Source organism: Carlito syrichta, unplaced genomic scaffold (genome assembly GCF_000164805.1).
Source record: "Carlito syrichta isolate Samal-C Ts95f unplaced genomic scaffold, Tarsius_syrichta-2.0.1 Scaffold85561, whole genome shotgun sequence".
Classification (NCBI taxonomy): domain Eukaryota; kingdom Metazoa; phylum Chordata; class Mammalia; order Primates; family Tarsiidae; genus Carlito; species Carlito syrichta.
Window position 1 is genome coordinate 223,058 of NW_007029657.1, and position 21,810 is coordinate 244,867.

At 39.9% G+C, this 21,810-nt stretch overlaps 2 protein-coding genes across 6 annotated transcripts in view; one reads left to right on the forward strand and one right to left on the reverse strand.

The window, feature by feature from the left end:
- The window catches only part of AVL9 (AVL9 cell migration associated), a 73,559-nt gene extending 64,352 nt beyond the window's left edge, over positions 1-9,207 (reverse strand). For all 4 annotated transcript variants that reach the window (XR_002481906.1, XM_008056934.1, XM_021711771.1 and 1 more), the window contains exon 1: positions 8,883-9,207. Coding sequence is in view for 3 of the 4 variants with exons in the window: in XM_008056934.1 (XP_008055125.1) it covers positions 8,883-8,975 (93 nt within the window). In the remaining variant the exon portion in view is untranslated. The remainder of the gene's footprint in view (positions 1-8,882) is intronic.
- A 5,766-nt stretch (positions 9,208-14,973) lies between these two features.
- On the forward strand, positions 14,974-19,195 carry LSM5 (LSM5 homolog, U6 small nuclear RNA and mRNA degradation associated). Of its 2 annotated transcripts, none has more exons than XM_008056955.1 (5): positions 14,974-15,051; positions 16,605-16,700; positions 16,991-17,018; positions 18,439-18,511; positions 18,929-19,195. In XM_008056955.1, exons 1-5 carry the CDS (start codon positions 15,006-15,008, stop codon positions 18,959-18,961), a joined length of 276 nt encoding a protein of 91 aa, XP_008055146.1. In that variant the 5' UTR covers positions 14,974-15,005; the 3' UTR covers positions 18,962-19,195. The 2 variants fall into 2 exon arrangements, with proteins under 2 accessions (XP_008055146.1, XP_008055153.1); XM_008056962.1 differs by lacking the exon at positions 14,974-15,051 and adding an exon at positions 16,337-16,346.
- The last annotated feature ends 2,615 nt before the right edge of the window (positions 19,196-21,810 follow it).

Consider the following 21,810-nt stretch of genomic DNA (forward strand, 5'->3'; position numbering starts at 1 on the left):
CCTGCTGGGCTCCGGCGATCCTTCCGCCTCAGCCTTCCAAGTAGCCAGAACTACAGGCATGCGCTACCACGCCCGGCTGATTTTTTGATTTATTGTAGGGATGAGGTCTCGCTGCCCAGGCGGGTCTCGAACCCACGGGCTCAGGCAATCCACTCACCTCAGCCTCCCAAAGGCGCGGGATTACAGGCTGAGCCACGGAGCCTGGCTGCAATCATCTTTTTAAAAATTTCATTTTATAGATGAAGAAACTGAAGTCTATAACATTAGGGAACTTGTTTCAGCTTACACACCTAATAACCATTAGGTCCCAACTAAAACTCAGGCCTTCTGATTCCCATATATACTTTGCTGTTGACCAAATAGAGAGAAAAGGTAAAAGAAGTAAAAGAGAACTTACTTATTAGAGTCAAAAGTGTAAATAAATACTGCATATAAAATTCCTCTACTAGAGAAGACAATGATTTGTACAGAACATAAGGTGGGATGGAACATTATTTATCTCCAGGTTCTTTTTTTTTTTTTTTGAGTCAGAGTCTCACTCTGTCGCCCAGGCTGGAGTGCAGTGGCACACTCATGGCCAACCCCAGCCTGGACCTGCTGGGCTCAAGTGATCCTTCCACCTCAGCCTTCCAAGTAGCTGAAACTACAGGCACACACCACCACGTTCAGCTAATTTTTGATTTGTTGTAAAGACGAGGCCTTACCAAGTTGCCCAGGTTGGTCCTGAACCCCTGGGCTCAGGCAATCCTCTCACCTCAGCCTCCCAAAGTGCTGGGATTACAGGAGTGAGCCACCACGCCCAGCTCAACTCCAGGTTCTTGAAAAGATATTAAAAAAAATAACATCAAAGCTACAACCATTCTTCTTACAAGAAAAAAAAAAATTAGAAATTTCCTAACAAATGATTTAAACCAATTGATGTAGTTAATTAAATAAATGTATTTAATTGAATTTTAATTTTAATAAACTTTACCCTAGCACTCTTTTATATATCCATTTATTTGTAACATTTCAATTTTTTAAATTTCAATACTATATTGAACTTTCATGTGGCAAACAAATATATTACAATTTCTGGGGGTGTACCATATCCACCAAAAGGAGCCTAACACATTGCTTTTTGAAAAGAAAAAAAAGTATTACTATTTTTTGTTTTTATTTTTGGTAGAGACATGGTCTCACTATGTTGCCCAGGTTGGTCTTGAACTTCTGGCTTCAAGCAATCCTCTTACCTCAGCCTCCCAAAGTGGTGAGATTATAGGCATGAGCTACCACGTTGCACCCATATTCCTATAATAACCAGTAAAGGCCATGGGGTAGACCAGATTTCATTAATAACCTTGCAGTCATTTCATATATATGAACACATAGGATACCTTGTGACAATGAGCACAGTGGTGTGAAGAAAAAGTGCAAAGGGCCATATTTCAAACCTAAATGAATACCAATACAGAGTTTATTCAGAAGTCAGACTTCTGACAATTTAATTACCTATAATACTGCCAAGAACCAGAAACAAGTTAGAAAAGCATCTATTAGCCTAACCAGCTATTATAAAGCTCCTGACAGTATACCAAGAAGGTTTTCGTTTTTCTTTTCAAAACCCATCACTGAGTCACTTTATTTCACATAACAGATTCAGTAGATGCAGTCTCCCAATCCATGGAAGAAAAGCAACAGATGAGAAAGAGGAAGCTGTAAACAATACCACCATGATGTATAGTGTTGACATTGAGAAATAATGGCTGAAACATCTTTGTCATCTCTCTGTCTGCCTGGCTATCAAAAGCCCAGTGAAGTCAAAGGCATATGCATATCATTCTATGTCAAACTGAGACAGCCACAGTACAGCAAGTGAATGACATTTGCTCTGAAGATAGTCACTCAGATCAACTTAAATTGTATTCAGTAAGTTCTGTTTCAAAATCCACTTTAATAAAATCTCCATTTAAAAAATGGCTAAAATGAAGTCTTTATACTTACAAAAAAGGTGCAAATATTTAGCCACAAGATTATTTTTTGCAGCACTATACTAAATAGTAAAAAACTGGAATGCTATCTAAAAAGGGCATGAGTTAACAAAATAACAGCATTTTTATAGGACAAATACTACTTAGCAATTTAAAAACATAATTCACTATCATTTATGAAAAATATTAATGATATATTGTTATAAGACAAAAGCAGGCCATAAGACTTGATTACAGTATGATACATTTTTGGAAGAAGTTAAATATATTCATAGAAAAAAAACTGGAGGGTTATTTATTAAGGCATTAAAGGTCAGATCTGTCTAGGATACAGAAATTTGTTATTTTTCTTCTTTTTTACTTCTCTATATTTTTTTACTTTTCTGTGACATATTATTTCTGATTATGTCATTTTCAAAAATAGAAAGAATATTATTTAAAAATTGCCAAAATAGCAATTTAGATTACATCCTCTAAAAATATCCTAGGAAGAACCTGAGTTCTTAATCTGATGGCATCTTAACCAAATATAATAGGACCAGGCTGATTCAAAATTATTAAGTAGCTAAGTAGACTCCTCTCCTTATATGTCTTCATCTTCTTTTTGTCTGTCCCTAGTAGACCAGAGCCCTTCTGATGGCTTCCCTTTAGAAAAATCTATGTTCAGCCAAGGATCTGAATCACATTAATAACATAAAGGAGAAGGTTACCCATGGTGTATAAGTATTTTACTAGGGATCAAAGGCTTACGCCAAAGAAAGAAAATTAGGCACATTCTATCTAGCTGGGAGGAATTAGAAGAGGACAAAGGAATCTTCCTGATATTTGTAAATATCTATTATTACACAAGTTGACAGACACCGACTCTGCTTAGCTTTGATGACAAAACCTGAATTAAAACTATTACACTGTTATGTGTTAATTGTTTGCCAAGTCAGAGGTTTTCATAATTTCAGCATATACAAAAAATATGGCCAAAATCAGGAAAGAACCTCCACCAAAATCTTTACATTAACAAAAGTGCCGGGAAGGACCAGGAAATGTAATTTTGTTTCAAAATAAAGTTGCCCTAAAACTAATAGTTAAAAATAATCTTAGAATGTTACTCTATAACTGCTAAACCTCCAGTTTTCTTCTTTCTGTTCCCCAAAACAATTTACTCCAAGAATCAAACAAAACCTCCTGAATGTTTCATTACTGTCACCACAGAATTCCATTAATAGCAGGTACCCAAACAACAGGCTTGTGAGTCATCTGTCACCAAAACCTGCATCAGTCAGGGCTTGAATACAGCTGTATCACTCCAACATAAACTAACTCCCCAATCTCAACCCATCCCTGAATTTTCGATGTAACACTCTGATACCCATGGGAATGACCAGTCCATCCAGACCAACAGGAAAATCTGCTGCTCTCTTTTTCACTGCTGCTGGTTGCTTTATTCACTGGTGGAACTGATGTTAACATTAGTGCTAGTTCTTTTACAATTCTGCTTTTTAAAAAAATACAGTCTGAGCCAGGTTCGGTGGCTCAGCCTGTAATCCCGTGCCTTTGGGAGGCTGAGGTGAGTGGATTGCCTGAGTCCGTGGGTTTGAGACCCGCCTGGGCAGCGAGACCTCATCTCTACAATAAATAAAAAAAAATCAGCTGGGCGTGGTAGCGCATGCCTATAATTCCGGCTTCTTGGAAGGCTGAAGCGGAAGGATCGCCGGAGCCCAGCAGGTCGAGGCTGCGGTGGCCAGGAGTGGCCACTGCACTCCAGTCTGGGCGACAGAGTGAGACTCCAACTCAAAACAAAAACAAAAACAAAAAAAAACAGTCTAGTAAATTCAGCTTATTTAAGACTTAAAACTGCTAGCTAGGCATAAAAAACAATAAACTATCAGAAATCTAGTAAAAAATCAAGCAATTATTCCAATTTTTAATAGCATCACTTTGGAAGATAACTATTTCCTGTTGAGTGTTTTAAAATGCTCCAGTCTATTTATGAAAGAACCAAAGAGTTCATCTGATATACATTAGATTATATTACTTAGCAAAAAAATTATGCTAATATGACAAATACAGTTTATGTATTGGAACAAACAAAACTCTGAAATACACAATCCACAACAAGTCAATTTAGCATAGAGGTGTCCATAAACGATTTCATGTCAGAGTTTCAAAGGAAGAAGAGTCCTTTGTTAAATGCTAAATTTTAAAAGAATTCAGGAACAAAGAATTGAAATGAGTAAATATTTCAAAACTATTTTAAATGTCAATGGTAGTACTTTACTTAAAATGTTCTAAATGTTAAGCATACAAACGAGAAAAATAACCTCTAGAAGCTAACATGTTATCTGCAGAAGATTTCAATCCCACAGTTACCAAAATAAAAGTGAAAAAAAAGATGTTCATTTTAAAATAAAATAAAATAAAATAAAATAAAATAAAAGTGAAAAAAAAGGTGTTCATTTTAATAAATGAAGGACTTTTCAATTTAAAAGACATTTGAAGACTTCAAAGGTGGAAAATGTGCAGGAAATAAGATGAACCAACATGTTTCACAAGCTCAGTTTTCGGGTCTTCAACACAGCAGTATTAGAAGATGGTTTTCACTTTGCGGTCCATGTGAAACCATAGGTAAGTTATCACTCTTAACCAAGCAGACGCTGAAAGGCGTTACTTTTAAACACAGGTTGTACTTTAGTTCACTTGAATCTAAAAGTTACAAATTATAACCAAGTATGGAAATCTCCCTATGAGTAATCTGAGTCCATGGAAAGAAGTGATGATCAACATGACTCACAGCAATTCTGAATACTTGAAAGAGCAAACTAAGTACTCTCGCACAAGTTAAAAACCATGTCAGAGTAACAATTCAATAAGCCATACACATTTAATTCTTTATACACGGAAGCAAAATCTTAAAATGGAGAATGAGGGTAGCTAATTAATCCATACTGGAGCAACTCTTATATACTTAGAATTAAAGCCTTTTAAAAACACCAGCCATTCTTCAAAGAAGTCTCTAGACCAGCCATTCTGTTTTAAGACTTAAGCATTTAATACACATACTTTCCAAAAATTAAATGTATCTAGATTTTGAAAGGTTAAGAAAGCAGAGATCACAGTTTGCCAGCAATAAAAGAAAAATTAAGTTAAAAGAGAGCAGAGTTGTAGGGCATCTAAGACAACACAGATTTGCAGAGGAACATCCTTTAAGAACTAATATAACATATAGGAAATTTGAGTATATTTGCTTTTATAATTCTTTCTACCTGGCAAAAGGCAGTGTTGTTAATATTTTATAAAAACTAAGACTAACTAGGGAAAAAGTAGGGCAGTCAAAAATGAAAAAGATGTATTTGAATAAATTATTTTTCCATTGTTTCCAATACTATCATGCATTCATCACTGAACATCCTGCTAGATGAGCTACCATGAACTTATACAAATTATGTCTCCAGTAAGTTTTATTATTTTTTACTGAATTGACCTCTCAATTTAATCAACTAATCCAATGTAAGTGACTCATTTACTTGCTGTTTTCTGAGTGGACTGGCTATGTTAGCATCCCCTCAAGAGAACATGGCTAGTACCACAGAGGGTTTCCAATGAAAGTTTTCAGGTGATCCACTCACCCAGCTGTAACTCTCTTTAGATTCCAGAAATCATAGTGTCATCTATTTAACCAACCTCCACTAAAGGAACAATAGAAAACTGACAGATAATTAATAATGAGCCAACATTTTTTTCTGAGAAATAGTAATAGTTCCATTGAAATTATATGTTTGACTCTTGCAAAAGCTACAGAATATTCAATAGAGCAATCTAAAATCACTTCTTTTAATATTCACTGTGCATTTTGCCTTTGACTAGCTATAGTACATTCTAAGTTTGATTTGCAAAACCAGGTTCTTAGTGCTGCATTTTCTGCTACATTGCAAGAGGTAAGTGTAATTTTTAAAAGCTGTAATAATAAAACAAGTCATTTTGAGTACCTGAGAAAACACAACCCATACTGAGTTTCTCATCTTTTATTAATTACACTGTTTCAGAACCCTTTGCATTTTCTTCCATTCTATCAGTAACCCACATTCAACAAGTATATTTATTTTTCAAAAAAATGCCAGCCAGGCACGGTGGCTCACGCCTATAATCCCAGCACTTTGGGAGGCTGAGGTGAGAGGACTGCCTGAGTCCAGGGGTTCAAGACCAGCCTGGGCAACTTGGTGAGACTTCATCTCTACAATAAATCAAGAAAAATTAGCTGGGTGTGATGGTGCATGCCTGTAGTTCAAGCTACTTGGAAGCCTGAGGTAGAAGGATCGCCTGAGTCCAGCAGGTCAAAGCTGTGGTGGCCGTGAGCGTGCCACTGCACTCCAGCCTGGGCGACAGAGTGAGACTATGACTCCAAAAAAAAAAAAAAGAAAAAGAAAAAAAAATGCCATTGTCTCTGTGAGGCACCATTCCGATTACAAAAAACAACAGCAAACAAGGCATGTATTTTTTCTTTTCTTTAGTGATGGGGTTTCGCTCTGTCAGCCGGGCTGGAATGTAGTTGTGCGATCATAGCTCACTGCAGCCTGGCACTCCTTGGGCTCAAGTGATTCTACAGCCTTAGCCTCCCAAGTAGCTAGGATTATAGGCTCAAGCCACCATTTCCCGCCAAGGCATGCATTTTTTCTACTAAGAGCTTACAACCTAAAAGTGCTAGAAAAAGAAGATGTATATTGTTTAATGGGTATAGAGTTTTCACTGGGAATGATGAAAAAGTTTTGTGTATAAACAGTGATAATGTAATACTACATTTTTAATGTACCTAATGGCACTAAATTGTACAATTCCCAATGGTTAAAATGAGAAACATTATGTATGAGAGAGTAATGACAACTAAGAACGTCTGAGTTTCAATGTTAGCACTCAACTGGCTATGCAAGTAAGCCCACGTCACTTAACCTCCAAGCCTTCAGTTTACTCCTCTGGAAATCGGAGGGAGTTGGAATGGATAATCTCTAAGGATCCTTGACACATTTAAATTCTTATGAAGAATCTGGCAGAGGAAACTGAGGTAAGGAAAAATTTAGCAATCTGGAATTGCTGGATGTCATGGGAGCTGTGTGCCAAGATGTCATCAAGGTCTCCTGATACCCAGCACAGTGTTCATTTTACAAAACCAGTCACCTTTACCACAGGGTAGAAACAAAAGCCACACAAATCTAGAGAAACCACAGCACCCTGGGTGCTTCTTCAGTACAAAGTGCCTCTTTCATCTTACAACCTGTTGTTCAGTTTTCTTTCATCTCTAAGCAGCATTGCATTTTGTCTCATAATTTTTCCTTTTTAGAAATATAGATAATATTATTTTCACCAATAAAGTGAGTAGAAAACAATCGACTTCAGATACAGCATTAGGAAACTTTATTCTGTCTCCTACCAAAATACTTTCTTCTTCCTTCTTCAAAGCTCGATTCATTTTGGTTCTAAAGTGGGCTTTCATCTCTTAGTTTACCTGGAAAGACTCCGAAAATGCCACAGCAAAATGAACACATATGGCGCCAGAAGCAATTCTAGGTGTGACTCCAGGACTGTGTTGCAGTATCACCTCAACTAGATTGTTTTACCACTTCCAAGATTCAATTACCTCACCCATACCCAAAGAAAGTTATAAAGTGACCAGTATGGCCAACCATGTGACTTTTAAAGTAATAAAAATCGAATGATGATGAATCTACATTTGCATGACATGGCACAGTCTCAAACACCTATTCTCTTTATGGGGCTATGTTTTAAAAACTTACATTCTACTGCTTGCTGGAATTCTTTTAGTACCATACTGAAATAATGTTATTTTCTCTTTGGTGTTTAGCATATACCATTTCTGAGAGAAGAGGCATATGATATTTTAAGTTAAGCAGTCTTTAAAACACATACAAACACAAACATCTTTTCACTCCCTTCATCGCTTTTCTGTTATCATCCCCTAGGGAACTTAATTTTTGCCAATAAGTCCTCTACAATGTTCTGTGAAATTCTGCATTTTTTGTGAAATTCAAGAAACCAGATACTTCATTACCTAGTGGTGGAAATCAATATTTTAATACTTCCAAAAAGCATATCAATGTACTGTTCACTAGCACATTATGACATCATTGCCTTCCAGTGTTTGCTTGCACATTAAATAATCTCGTTTCTATTTTATTCTCTTGCCCTCAATACGTAGATAGCAAATGTTCCATCTCACATGGTGAGTTAGAGATTCAGTCAAGCTGCTGAAAAATGTCTTTCTATTTGCACATTTTGCTTGGTAAATACATTTTATTTTATTGCAATTGATCTGGAGAGATTAATTTCTCACCAAAAGGCAAGATCTGGACAAGATCAAATAGCAAAACTGAGGCCCAATGGGAAGCGGGGAGGGCAGGGTCAATGGACAAGCCTAACTCGACAGATTCTAAGGCTTCCATCAGATAAACAAAGGAAGTTGGGTTTTCTTCCGGCGCTTGCATGTGCTTCAACATACCTGAGGCATTTGTGGCAAACCCACTGAGCTCATTACCTTGAAAACAGAGTCCAAGCGCTCTCATCATAACCAGAAACTCAGTGGAGACGGTGATGGATGGGGAAGAGACTGGGGCCGATCCTCGATACCTTCCTCCCATTCCACCAAAGGGGAACTTAACCGACAACGTGCACATACCACCTAGCTCTTCCACCGTTCGTAAAGCAATTTTCGGGGGCAGAAGAAAGGGGCTGTGGGGGCTGAGCTTCAAGGGGCAACAAGCTGGAGAGTCAAGTTCAGCGGCGAAGGGTCGTGGGCGCTGTAGGAAGGACCAGGCACTACGCGAGCTGAGCCGAGTGGGAGGGCAGTGGGCGCCGGGCGCGACGAACGCCCGAGCGGCCAGGGGCCAGCTCGGGCCCCTTCCTCACCTGGCAGCCCTTTTTATGGTGAAAGCCGACCACCACGATGTGCAGAACGGGAACCCGGGGGGCGCCATCGCTGCCCCGCCCGGCCTTCTCCATGGGTGGCCGCCGCAGGCCCGCACGACGACTTCGACCGCGAGGGCGGCGGGCCTGGCGACCCCACGGTCCCCGGAGGGCGGAGAGCGGCGGACTTAGATGTCAGCGAGGACGGCGCATGAGGGCCGCGCGGAGAGCCCCTGGAGGCAGAGCGGCTCCTGCAGCTCCCGCCACCCCCAGGGCCGCGGCTGCCCTTCCCTCATCCGCTTCCGCAGCTTCCGGGCTGTCACCTGACGCGGCGGCAGCCGGCGGCTAGGCGGGACCCGGCAGGGCCGGGAGGGACCTGACGGGGCGGGGCCTGAGGGACTGGAGGTGGAGCCTGGGGAAGTGGGCGTGGCTAAAGGAAGCGAGGTCGCCGGGAAGGGGACGGAGACTGGGCGGGAGGGGCAGGACGGGGCGGGATCAGACGGAGAGGGGTAGGGCGGGGGCGGGGTCGACGGGACGGGGGCTGGCCTGCGGGGCGGGACTGGCCTGGCGGCACTGCCCAGTACACCTGCTTCTTCCCTGGGTTCACCCTTAAGCCAATTTCACCTCCTTTGCCTTCTCTTCCTTCTTAAAATCTTCGCCCTTTTCCTCTTTTCTCAGTTGCCTTTTTTCACGTCTTTTTTGTTCATTCTCCGAGTGTCTAGTTCCTTCCTTTTCTTCGCCTCTGTGGCCTAGGATCTCTCTGTCCTTACTCTTAAATATTTAGTAACATGGGGGCATACTGATGAGATATATCGTGGGTTCAACCTTTAAATTATTTGCTTACCCTAGATTTCTCTATTGTGTCGTTTTAGGGGTTTCCCCCCTCATTTAAATGTTATATGCAGGAGTTTGGAAGCAATATAAGACCTGAAGCAGAATATCCTCGACAATAAAAAAAAAGTTTACATGGAGAACTGTAACATAATTATTCTAGCCCCGTAATTTTAATTTAATTTAATTTAATTTTTTGAGTTGGAGTCTTACTCTATCGCCCAGGCTGGAGTGCAGCAGCACACTCACGGCCACCGCAACCTCGACCTGCTGGGCTCAGGCGATCCTTCTGCCTCAGCCTTCCAAGTAGCTGGAACTACAGGCATGCGCCACCACGCTCAACTAATTTTTTGATTTTTTTTTATTGTAGGATGAGGGCTCATTAAGTTGCCCAGGCTGGTCTCTAACACGTGAGCTCAGGCAATCCTCTCACCTCAATCTCCCAAAGTGCTGGGATTATAGGTGTGAACCACTGCACCTGGCCTCAGTTCTGTAATTTTAAAAATAATATTATTTTCATTCCATTTTGGGGTAGGTTAGTTCGCTGGTCAGCACAAAATAGATGGGATCTGTTGTCACCAGGATTATTCCTTAATGATTGTATCATGGTCGTTTTTAAAAAAGCAGTGAATCTCATGTCGGTCTAAAGTGAATAATTGAAATGCTAACAGATTTAAAGAGTTGTTTTTTTGTTTTTTTTTTTGAGTTGAAGTCTCACTCTTTCGCCCAGGCTGGAGTGCAGTGGCCGCTCCCGGCCACCGCAGCCTCGACCTGCTGGGCTCCGGCTATCCTTCCTTCTCAGCCTTCTGAGTAGCCGGAATTACAGGCCCGCGCGACCACGCCCTGCTGATTTTTTGATTTATTGTAGAGATGAGGTCTCGCTGCCCAGGAGGGTCTCGAACACGCGGGCTCAGGCAATCCACTCACCTCAGCCTACCAAAGTGCGGGATTACAGGCTGAGCCACCGAGCCCGGTAAAGAATCTTATACATGAAAGTTTTGGAATAAACTAAAGGACAAGTGCCTGCTACAAATAGAATTTGAGATTACTACAAAAACTAGGTGTGAGGTTTACCATTACTAGTTCTAGTTGTGCATCCCTTATTTTAGACAGCCTTGACATTTGATATTTTCTACTTCTGGTCTTGAAATATAAAGAACTCCATTCTAATATTAACACAGCTGAGAAAAACAGCAGGCTTGCTAATCAAATTTAGTTTCCATGATTCAGAACTTTTTAAATATAATAAAAATACTGTAGACATTTTTTCAAGATGTTGTATTTATTTTCTATGTTACAAAATTCTTAACATTGGCTCAAAACAGTGCGTAAAATTATAATATTCCCTGTAAACAGAACATGTTACCTGTTTTCTTGATATGTTAATTGTTTGATAGGTTAACTGCTTGATGTGTTAACTATTTTCTTGATACAACCTGTCTTGATATTTTCCAAAACTGACATAGCTAAAATTAAAGTCTAATTGAACACCTTTTAAAAAATGTAATGACAGGGCATCTCACAACTTTTTACTTACAGTGAACATCAGTTGCTTAATTCATTGTGCAGGAGACCTAGTAACAGTTTTATAAAAATCTGTGTCATTTTGCATCCTAGAGCTTTTAACTAAGATTAAATTATTCATAACTATTATGTTGCCTAAACGTTTTAAGATATAGATATTATTGAAAATAATGCTAAATAAAGAAGATGAGGGAAAACTGGGGGAAAAGTAAGCAAGGGAATCTCAAGGATTTGTTTCATCTCTAAACATATAGACTAGTCCATTTAACAGTTTAGAATATGGAGTCTTGCTATGTTGTCCAGGCTAGTCTTGAACTGCTGGGCTCAACAGATCTTGCCACTTCAGCCTTCTGACTAGCTAGGACTACAGGGTGCCACTGCGCCTGTCATTCATAGTTTAAAATGAATTGTATTAATGTAGAATAAAGTAACAAGATATTGTCCCAAAGGACAAATGTCTGTTGGGAAAAGAATACAATTTCTCCTTTGTTTTTAAAAAGTGTTGGAAGAAGATTAGCAAGATTGGAAAAATTAAGTTGAGATAATTGAATACTTTCTCTACACATTATTTTGAAAGGAAACTTTTGATTGTGTTTATATAATGACATTTAACTCCAGGGGAAAAATTAGAAATGCCCTCCATACACATAATATATTGAAGAGTTTCTTTTAATTATATATATTTTATGATAAATTGTAAACTCTATTTTGTCTGCTCTAAAGAATATCTAAGGAGGAAAAAATCCTTGAGATGTAGAGCTATGCCATATTTAAAGTTCATTATAATTGAACTCTGCATCTGGAATTGGCCTGTTGTTCCTTTTTTGCCTCTTGCCTCAGGAAAGAACATAATAAAATAAAACCACTCCCTTCCTGCAATCCCCATTAACTCTACCGGGTAATTGAACTATACATAGCTTTCTTTTCAGTCTAAAGAGACTTTCTTTATTCTTCATTAGTGGCATTGGAAGCTGCTGACATTCATTCTGTCCTTGTAGTGGAAAACTTAAAGAATGAATTTCTTAAGGTAATTTCTTCTGATTTTAAAAATTCTATCAAGTAACAATAATGTCTTGAATTTGGTCTATTATACTCACAGTATGACATGGTAAAAATAAAACAGGAATAGGGATAAAAAAGGAAAACGAGGGAAGGAAAAGGGCTTCACATACATATTTGGCATTACTTTGAATTTAGAATCTTATGAAGATCCAGGAGAATGTCGACAAGGGTAAATGAAATAGAATCAATTAAAAAAACATTCATCAGACCCACAGTATGCCTGGGAATGTGGTAGGCACAGTGCATCAAACAAGAAATTGTTGCCTTAAAGTGGCTTAAGTCTGGTTATAAAAATAAGATAAATGTGAAACCAGTTAGCTACTCTGAACCGGTCATCATGTTAGGTATTAGGAGACAATGGTAAGTAAGAATGGTTCACCTTTAATAGGCCTTATTATGTGCCAGGTCCTATGCTAACCACTTTCCATGGATGACTGTATTTAAGCTTCATAATAATCTCATGAGTAGATACTATTTTCCCTATTTTTTTTCCAATGGGTAAATTAAGACTTAGAAAGTTTAAATAACTTACCCATGGTCAAATAATTAGAATTGGAAGGAATTATAATGGGAAGGAATTGTGGTAGAGCTGGAATTTGAATCAGTCATTTAATTCAAAACCAATAGATATAATCACTATATAATACTGTTTTCCAAAATTCTTGGCTTTGAGAAATCAGTCTTTTGAGGAGAGTTAGACCTGTTGAGAGATAATTATAAGAAAATACACGGAAAACTTTCTGAGAGCTACTAATATTGCTGCCAGACAATAAGAGAGTCCACCAAGTCTGCAAGAGTCAAAGATGGTGGTCATATTTGAACAAGGTCTTGAAGGAAAAGCAGGATTTTACCAAGATTTGGGGCAGGAGCATCATAACGTGCAACAAGGTAAAATCACTTATGACTGGAGTTATTAAGAGAAAACTTAATGCCAAACTTAGAGAAAGTGTGTAAGATTTAAATGAAAGTACAGAGAAGTTTGGAGGTGGGCACATGTCAGTTGCACACAGCGTTCCCGTTCCCGCTACTTAGAATGTTGCCCTTGTCTCTTTGCTGTCTATCCATCTCCTGTTGGAGAGATTAGGCGCCTGTCAATTCCTTTGTGAAACTTCCCAAGCTATCTGTGTGACCCGTGGGCAAATTATTTAACTTTCCTGAGTACAAGGAACTTCATCATCATAGCTGCCTCAAAGGATGGTTGTAAAGATTAGAAGTATACAGTGTATTTGTAAATGCCCCTGAATATAGGAAATACTCAATATTTATATAACACAAACAATGCTAGGACACGCTTGGAAATTTAGAACGGGGTTGAGTTCTCTGGGACTCCTGATGCTAAAAGAAATTTTTTTGCTTTAAATGTTAAATTTCTTGATATTGTTTCCATTATATTTTTCTCCTCCATTCATCTTTAATCGCCTGCAAGGGCAGAAGATCTGTTCTGTTCTATACAGTGTTTTATATACAGCAAACTGCTGGTCAAATAGTATGCTGCTATACACGTGCTCAATGAAAGAATTATAGGTGTTTGGCAACCATTTGTTATATGAATGATAGTCTTTGTTGCCTCTCATGTTTAGACTGTTCGGCTTTAAGTACCTAGGATACAAATTTAAAATAGAGTAGGGCAGAGAATTTGTTTGCTTTCTAGTCTTTTCAAAACAGAAGTAAAAAAACCCATGGTTTTACCAAGTGTGATGACATTAACATAAAATGTAGAGTGACATCTGTTGGTTGCCTGTTAGACAATAACTGTTAAAGAAACAATGCACTAAAAAGCCTATAATAAACTGGGCGTGGTCGCTCACATTTGTAATCCCGGCACTCTGGGAGGCGGAGGCAAGAGGACTGTCTGAGCCCAGGGGTTCAAGACCAGCCTGTGCAACATGGCGAGACCTCGTCTCTACAGTAAATAGAAAAATTAGCGGTGCGTGGTAGCGTTTGCCTGTGGGTCCAGCTACCTGGAAGGCTGAGGTGAAAGGCTCACCTGCGCCCAGCAGGCCAAGGCTGCATTGGCCGTGAGCGTGCCATTGCACTCCAGCCTGGGTGACAGTGAGATTCCAACTCAAAAAAAAAAAAAAAAAAAAAAAAAGCTCATAATAAATAAGATTACTAGATATAAAAAGAACGATGACTTAAACAAAGTAGTAAAAAAATTAAAATAAAAATTATTTTAAATCCTCATTAAAACGTTTTTTAAAATGCTAGCTGCGGGCTTTCAATCCACTTAATTTTTAAAAGAAATAATAGATTATTTAAGAAAATGAATAGTTTTAACAAAAATTGTAACACAATGAATCGATGGCAGGAAACACGAATTGATTTATACTGAAGAAAGATACCGGCTTGAGACAAAATGCAATTTTCTGGGGGAAAAGAAAAGAATTCAAATGTTTTCATATTTTGCAAAGCCTTTTGGATCAGACGAATTTATTCACGAGGCAAGATATCTTAATGCCTCTCCGAAGCCCCGAGGGCAGACTGGGTATCTGTCGGGATGGCAGAATGTTCAGTGGCTGGGGAGTTTTTCCAGGGACCACACCACCTCAGGAAAAAAAAGTCCCTGGGCGCGATCCACGTGGACCGACCAGATCGCACGTTCGGCCGCAGATTGGTCGAGCCTGCCTAGGTTGCGAAAAAAAGCGGAAGCGCGCTCTTTCAAAGTCGCCGTCGGGTGGTCGATGGACGCAGGCCACTTCCGGCGTAGCCATGGCGGCTAACGCTACTACCAACCCGTCGCAGCTGCTACCGCTAGGTAATCGTCGTCCAGTGGGGAGCGGGGACTGGGGGCTGAAACTTACGGTTGGAGGCTGAGGGGCTGAGACCGAGACACCGTCTGGCCGACTGTGGGGAAATGTATGGATCGGATGATTTCCCTCCGCGGCTCGGCTCTCGGCTCCGAGTCCCTGCGGCGGCAGGCCGCCCTGCTCTTTAACGTGGTCGGGTTCCTCGAGGCGGGGGCTTTTGACTCACCGAACACTCACTGGAAAAGGTCCACACTTAGTGAGTGCGTTGTCGGTCTTCTTTGTTGTGAGCTCGCCTCTATAGTGTCGTGGGCAGGAGTCCCACTCCTCAACCTGGGACTTAAAATCCCCGGATTAGATAGACCTTGTCATATATGCACTTGGTTAATATATATGCATGTCATATATGTGCTTGAGAATAGCACCGCGGACTGGAATGGAAACTAGCTGCCATTCATTCATTCACTAAGCAGTTATTGAGCGTGTCTGTACAGCCGACAGACACCATGCCTGGCACTACTCGACAATAAACTTAAGCCACAGCCATTGCCTTCAAGTAGCACACGAGCCAGTGGAGAGAATCCTGGACAAGGAGACCTCATGCTGCGTGATGCTAAGTTGTCTAAAGCGTTGTTCAGGCGGCCAACAGTGTACAGAAGATAGAATTCGTTGGGTGAGGGAAGTAGTGATAGGAAAGAGTTTCTGGTGACTATAATTATGCCTCTCCCCTCTAATGTGTGATAGCTGGTGAAGAGTGAGTGAGTTTGTGGACGTGGCATGATTGAAAACTTTTCATTCCTTCATTCGACAGACTCTTGGAATGCTCGTTATATACCCAACACTGCCCATTGGGGATACAGTGATGAGCAAAAATCACCACGGTCTCTGCTCTCATGGAGATTAGGGTCAGGGAGGGGGCGGGGATTGTGTATGTGTCCCTAAGTAATCATATATTCTCAAATAAATATAACACCACCAGTTGTAATAAATTGCTACACCGCCAGGCGCGGTGGCTCAAGCCTGTAATCTCAGCATTTTGGGAGGCGGAGGCGAGATGATTGCCTGAGCTCAAAGTTTCGAGACTAGCCTGAGCAACATGGTGAAACCTCGTCTGCTTGCCGTTAGCCGAGCATGGTGGCGCATGCCTGTGATTCCAGCTACTTGGAGGGCTGAGACGGAAGAATCACATGAGCCCAGCAGGTCGAGGCTGCGGTGACTGTGAGCATGCCATTGCCCTCCAGCCTGGGCGACAGAGTGAGACTACGACTCAAAAAAAAAAAAAAAAAAAAATTGCTGCAAAGAAGAGGTGAGCGGAGATCAAGGAAAACGTCTCTGTAAAATAGTGCTTGTGTAGAGTAATTGGAACCCTTAAAAGAATAGAAAATGAATGTAATGCTTGAAAACAGAAGTAATGATGGAACAGAGATTTGTATTATAAGACCTAAAGTTGTTGGATGAATATTTTTCTTGTTTTTTCTTTCACCATATGCAAGTAGGTGCCTACTGGCACTCTTAATTATTTGTTGAAATAATGAATGGTAAAATAATCTTTTTCCCTCTACAGAGCTCGTAGACAAATGTATAGGATCAAGAATTCACATCGTGATGAAGAGTGATAAGGAAATTGTTGGTACTCTTCTAGGATTTGATGACTTTGTCAGTATCCTTTTACTAGGTCATGGTGGTAGTATAGGTTTTTCTTAAGTATTTAATAACATAAGAACTATAGACAATCAGCTTATTTCTGATTATTGTAAGAAAAATAAATTCATTCCCAGGGAGCATGTGATTATGTTTTAAGAGGTATGTGTACTGAAAGAAGGTAAGGTTCCTAACAACAAGAATTTTGAATTTGTGCCATTGTGTTAAACATGATGATTAAAACTGAACAAAAGCAGGAGCCGGGATAAATTCAATTGGTATATTTATTTTCTTAACACCAAATTTCAGATATGGTACTGGAAGATGTCACTGAGTTGTGAGTAGTGTTAAAAATTACAGAGTTGGGGGGGAGGGGATCTCTTTTTAAGTCTTTTTTTTTTTTTTTGGGTCAGAATCTCACTCTGTCGCCCAGGTTGGAGTGCAATGGCATACTCAGGGCCACTGCAGCCTGGACCTGCGGTGCTTAGGTAATCTTCCACCTCAGCCTTCCAAGTAGCTGGAACTACAGGTGCACACTATTATGCCCAGCTTATTTTTTGATTTATTGTAGAGATGAGGTCTCATCGAGTTGCCCAGGCTGATCTCAAACCCCTGAGCTCAGGCAATCCTCTTGCCTCAACTTCTCAAAGTGCTGGGATTACAGACTTGAGCCACCACACTCAACCGCTTTTTAAATTTTTAAAAAAGTTTTTCTAATGAAAATTGGACCTTGCTATATTTATTATTTCATGACATACTTTTCTTACTTATCTTTCTTCTAAATTAAAAGCAGTTTTACTACTGAGTCGGTATAGTGATTTATGAGAAGACATTACCTATTAGAATTATCTTAAAGATAGAAATTTTATCTACTTGCTTGCAAAATTGGATCAAACAGTTATTACCTTAATGTAATTATTACTAAGTGCTAGGAAATTAGTGGAAACAAAGCTTGAAGGTAGAAGATACTAAAAACAGCCAGGAATCTTAGGGTTCAGGTCAAAATAAGGATCTTATAATAACATTTAACTGTATAACATAAAACGTAAATGATAGCTCAGTTATATTAATTATAAAGATGGTGACTAGTATCTTGGTTTTCAAAACTGAATTGGTATAGTTGAGTTTAATGGTTAGGAATCCATAGTAATAGATGTGTTAAAGAAGGTACACCTGTAGTTCCAGCACTTTAGGAGGCCAAGGTGGGTGGATTACTTGGGCCCAGAAGTTTGAGACCAATCTGTGCAACATTTCATCTCTACAAAAAAAAAAAAAAAAAAATTAACCAGGTGTGATGGCATATGCCTGTAGTCCCAGTTACTTGGGATGCTGAGGTGGAAGGATCACCTGTGCCCAAGAGGTTGAGGTGGCCTCGAGCCATGATTGTTCTGATCATGCTACTGCACTCCAGCCTAGGCAACAGAGTGAGACCTCGACTCAAAGAAAAAAAAGAAAGCAAAAGAATGAGGCTGCTAAATTTTTTATTTCGTGTTTGATCTCCCTGGCAAGTTTTGGCTTCTTTTTATGAAGAGCAGTTTAGTGGATGTGGATCTTAGGCCAGTTGGTCCTGTCTGTTGTTTTTGATGAAGAATGCGCATTACCCAGTAGATAACCTTTGTCTCTGGAAGTTGTCAGTATAATTGCCTGACCTCACATAAATTTATATATAAGAATACCTTTTTATGGGGGAAAAGTATTTTCAAAATTGTCTTTGATTACCACAGTTTATCCTGACTATATTTTATCTATTCATTTAGTGAAATCACACCAGAAGGAAGAAGGATTACTAAATTAGATCAGATTTTGCTGAATGGAAATAATATAACAATGGTAAGACACATTAAGGCTGTTTTATTTAGATGCTAGCTCATTTTTGTGGGACAGGGATTACAGAACTAACTCATGATGCTACTTTGCTTGCCTAAATGCTCATGGCTTAAGATGGGAAAGGAATTCTTTGGTGGTCAGGGCCCTAACCCTGACCTATTGGAGTTACATTGGGCCTAAAGATTAGTTTGCTTGGGCTTTTAAAATCTTTTGTTTTGTCAGGAATCATTGTTGAGACACTAAGTGTTAACTGATGATGTTGAGAATTATAAACAGATACTGATGATCTGGAGAAAATGGGAATGTGGAGGGAGGAGAGGGGAGGAGCAAAGTTGGCTTTGGTCTATGAAGAGCACTTAGTAGGGGTTTTTAGATGAGTTGGTGGTGATGTTATAATAAACTGTTTTTCCTCTTATGCAGCTGGTTCCTGGAGGAGAAGGACCCGAAGTGTGAATGGGTTTCCCTGACTTATGCTAGAGTCTGTTTTGTCTTATGATGGCAGCATAATGAAAGTTTTTTGTTTGTTTGTTTTACCTTTTTAATATTTTGATCCTATAAAGCTAAGTTTTCCGTTAAAGGGAAATGCTTTGAAAATATACACCCATTTTTTGTAAATTAATCATGATTATCTTGGGAAAAGAAGAAGAATTCTTCTTTGAAGACTAAAATAAAGATGTTTTTGGTTAACTGTCTCTTTATTTATTATAATGTAATAGCCAGTGGAACAAAGATTATAGTATTATGTACTTGCTTTCCTGTCATTTTATGCCTATTTGCTTTTTCATTTACATGACCATTTGATTTTTAAACAAAAATTGTTCCAAACAAAAATGACTTTGATTTGAACAAGTATGTTTAAAAAACCTGAAATGATTACTTAAAAAAATTCAATTATCTGCTGAGGCAGAAAGATCCCCTGAGCCCTGGAAGGCAAGGTTGTGGTGAGCTGTGATTGTGCCACTGCGCTCCAGCCTGGGTGACAGAATGAGACTCTAACTCAAAACAAAACAAAAAACACTTTCTTCAAACAACCCAGTTGCCTGCTAGAACTTTGCCTGAAACGAAAAAAACAAGTAGGTTTTCAATTTTTAAAAAAGTAGGATAAGAACCACACAACATGCCTCTAAATAAGCAGAAACAGTAATGAAAAAAGACAACAAAAATCATTTCTGTAGGAAGCTAAAAAACTTATGTTATTGATAAATAACATAAAAGACCAATAAGATCAAACCTTAAGTCTGATATAAAAAAGTGAAAGTGAGAGGATAAGGAAGAAATATTAATAACAGAAAGTAGACATAATCCAGATCCCAAGGAGCATTTAATATTATAAGCAAATGGTATATGTACTTTATACCAACACTAGGAAAATTCAATTAAAGCTGTTTTGTACTGATGATTTTTCTACTGAACTTAAATTCTGTTAACTCATATTAAAAACAAACGAAATACACAGGCAATATATGCATGTCACTGACCAGGTTCTTAAGCCCCCTGCACAGAGAGCCGATTCACTGAGACAGCAGCTGTTACAGTAAAGAAAGAATTTGGCTGGAACCGTTGGCTCAAGCCTGTGATCCCAGCACTTTGGGAGGCCGAGGCGAGAGGATTGCCTGAGCCCATTGGTTCGAGAGCAGCTTGGGCAACTTGGTGAGACCTCCTCTACAATATATCAAAAAATAAGCCAGGCATGGTAGCTACTTGGAAGGCTGAGGTGGAAGGATCGCCTGAGCCCAGCAGGTCAATGCTGCGGTGGCCGTGAGTGTGCCATTGCACTCCAGCCTGGATGACAGACTCCGACTCAAAAAAAAAAAAAGTTTAATAATCGCAATACAGTCAAGCGGAAGATGGGATATATTTATTTCTCAAATCTGCCACCTATCCCCCAGTAAATACTACTTGGGTTTTAAGAAATTTGGCAGGTGGAGGGCTAGGGAATAGGCACTGCTGATTGGTTAGGGATGAAGTAGTCATAGGGGTGTCCAAACCTTCGTGTGCAAGCCATGGGTGGGGGTTGGGACTGGTTGCGCCAGCTCCCCAGTGTGGGTTGGATCTGGATGGTGCTAGTTGGTCCACCAAAGTGCTAAATGTAACACTGACTTCTTTCTACCCCTGTATTCACTGTCTGAGGGGTGCTAATGGCCATGCCCAGCCCTTTTTTGGTTTTTCTTTTTCTTCTAGAGTTAGCTACCTGCAGGGAACACATGTTCTTAGCTCCGACATGCTATGGATTTTTTAGAAGCTGACTTCCTTGGGGAGGTGTACAGGTACCTAGTTTGTGACTACATAGATGAGTCTACTTTGGGGTTCGGTGTGAGAGGAAGTCCATTTGCCTGCAGGTGAACTGTGCCTCCTAATCTAGTCCTTAATGGTGAAGATGGTGTAAATACTACTATCCTGGCTGATTCCAAGCTGCTACGATGACAGTATGACTCCTATCTGCTTACACTTCTATCTGCAGTTTGTTTACAACAAGTACTATGTTCTAAATCTGTGTTTCTCACTATTGGCACCATTGACATTTTTCTCTGGATAATTCTCAGTTGTTTTGACTGTCCTGTGCATTGTAGGATGTTTAGCAGCATCCCTGGCCTCTACCCACTAAACGCAAGTAGAATTCTCACTTCTCTCCTTCCCACACCCCACCCCTCCAGTTGTGACAAAAAAATGTCTCCTGGCCAGGCTCAGTGACTCAGCCTGTAAACCCAGCACTTTGGGAGGCCGAGGTTAGTGGATTGTCTGAGCCCACGGGTTCGAGGCCAACCCGGGCAACTTGATGAGACCTCATCTCTACAATAAAAAAAAAAAAAGAACCGGGCACGGTAGTGTGTGCCTCTAGTTCTGGTTACTTGGAAGGCTGAGGCGGAAGGATCGGCGGAGCCCAGCAGGTCGGCGCTGGGATGGCGGTGAGTGATGGAGTGACTCCAACTCAAAAAAAGTTTCCTGAGGGCAAATAATCACCCCTGACTGAGAATCACTGTTTTACATAATAAGAATACTATTTATTGAACCCTCCCAAATCTCCTAATGGTGCATGGACCAGGAGCATTGGGTCTAGATGTGTAAAAATTGGGGAGGACGGGTCAAAACAGGTGGTTTTAAACTCGAGGGATGTTGTATTCGGTGCTAACCATATGTGGTTTTTCACTTTGGCAGGTTTCTGGTGAACGGCTGTTTTTTATATGGGTGAGGTCCATTTCTGTAGAGGCAGAACTGCACATGCTAGGCCCTTAAGCAAAGGTGAGGTCTTAGCAAAAATGAGACAGCAGAAAAGGTAGAAGCTATGTGGGTACTGGTGACCT

Bases quoted from the DNA above. Each gene is read 5' to 3' on its own strand.
- LSM5 (XM_008056955.1), top strand. From the start codon at position 15,006: ATGGCGGCTAACGCTACTACCAACCCGTCGCAGCTGCTACCGCTAG. The intron at 15,052-16,604 runs GTAATCGTCGTC...TTCCCTCTACAG, and splicing joins GTCGCAGCTGCTACCGCTAG to AGCTCGTAGACAAATGTATA. The intron at 17,019-18,438 runs GTGAGTAGTGTT...CTATTCATTTAG, and splicing joins CTGGAAGATGTCACTGAGTT to TGAAATCACACCAGAAGGAA.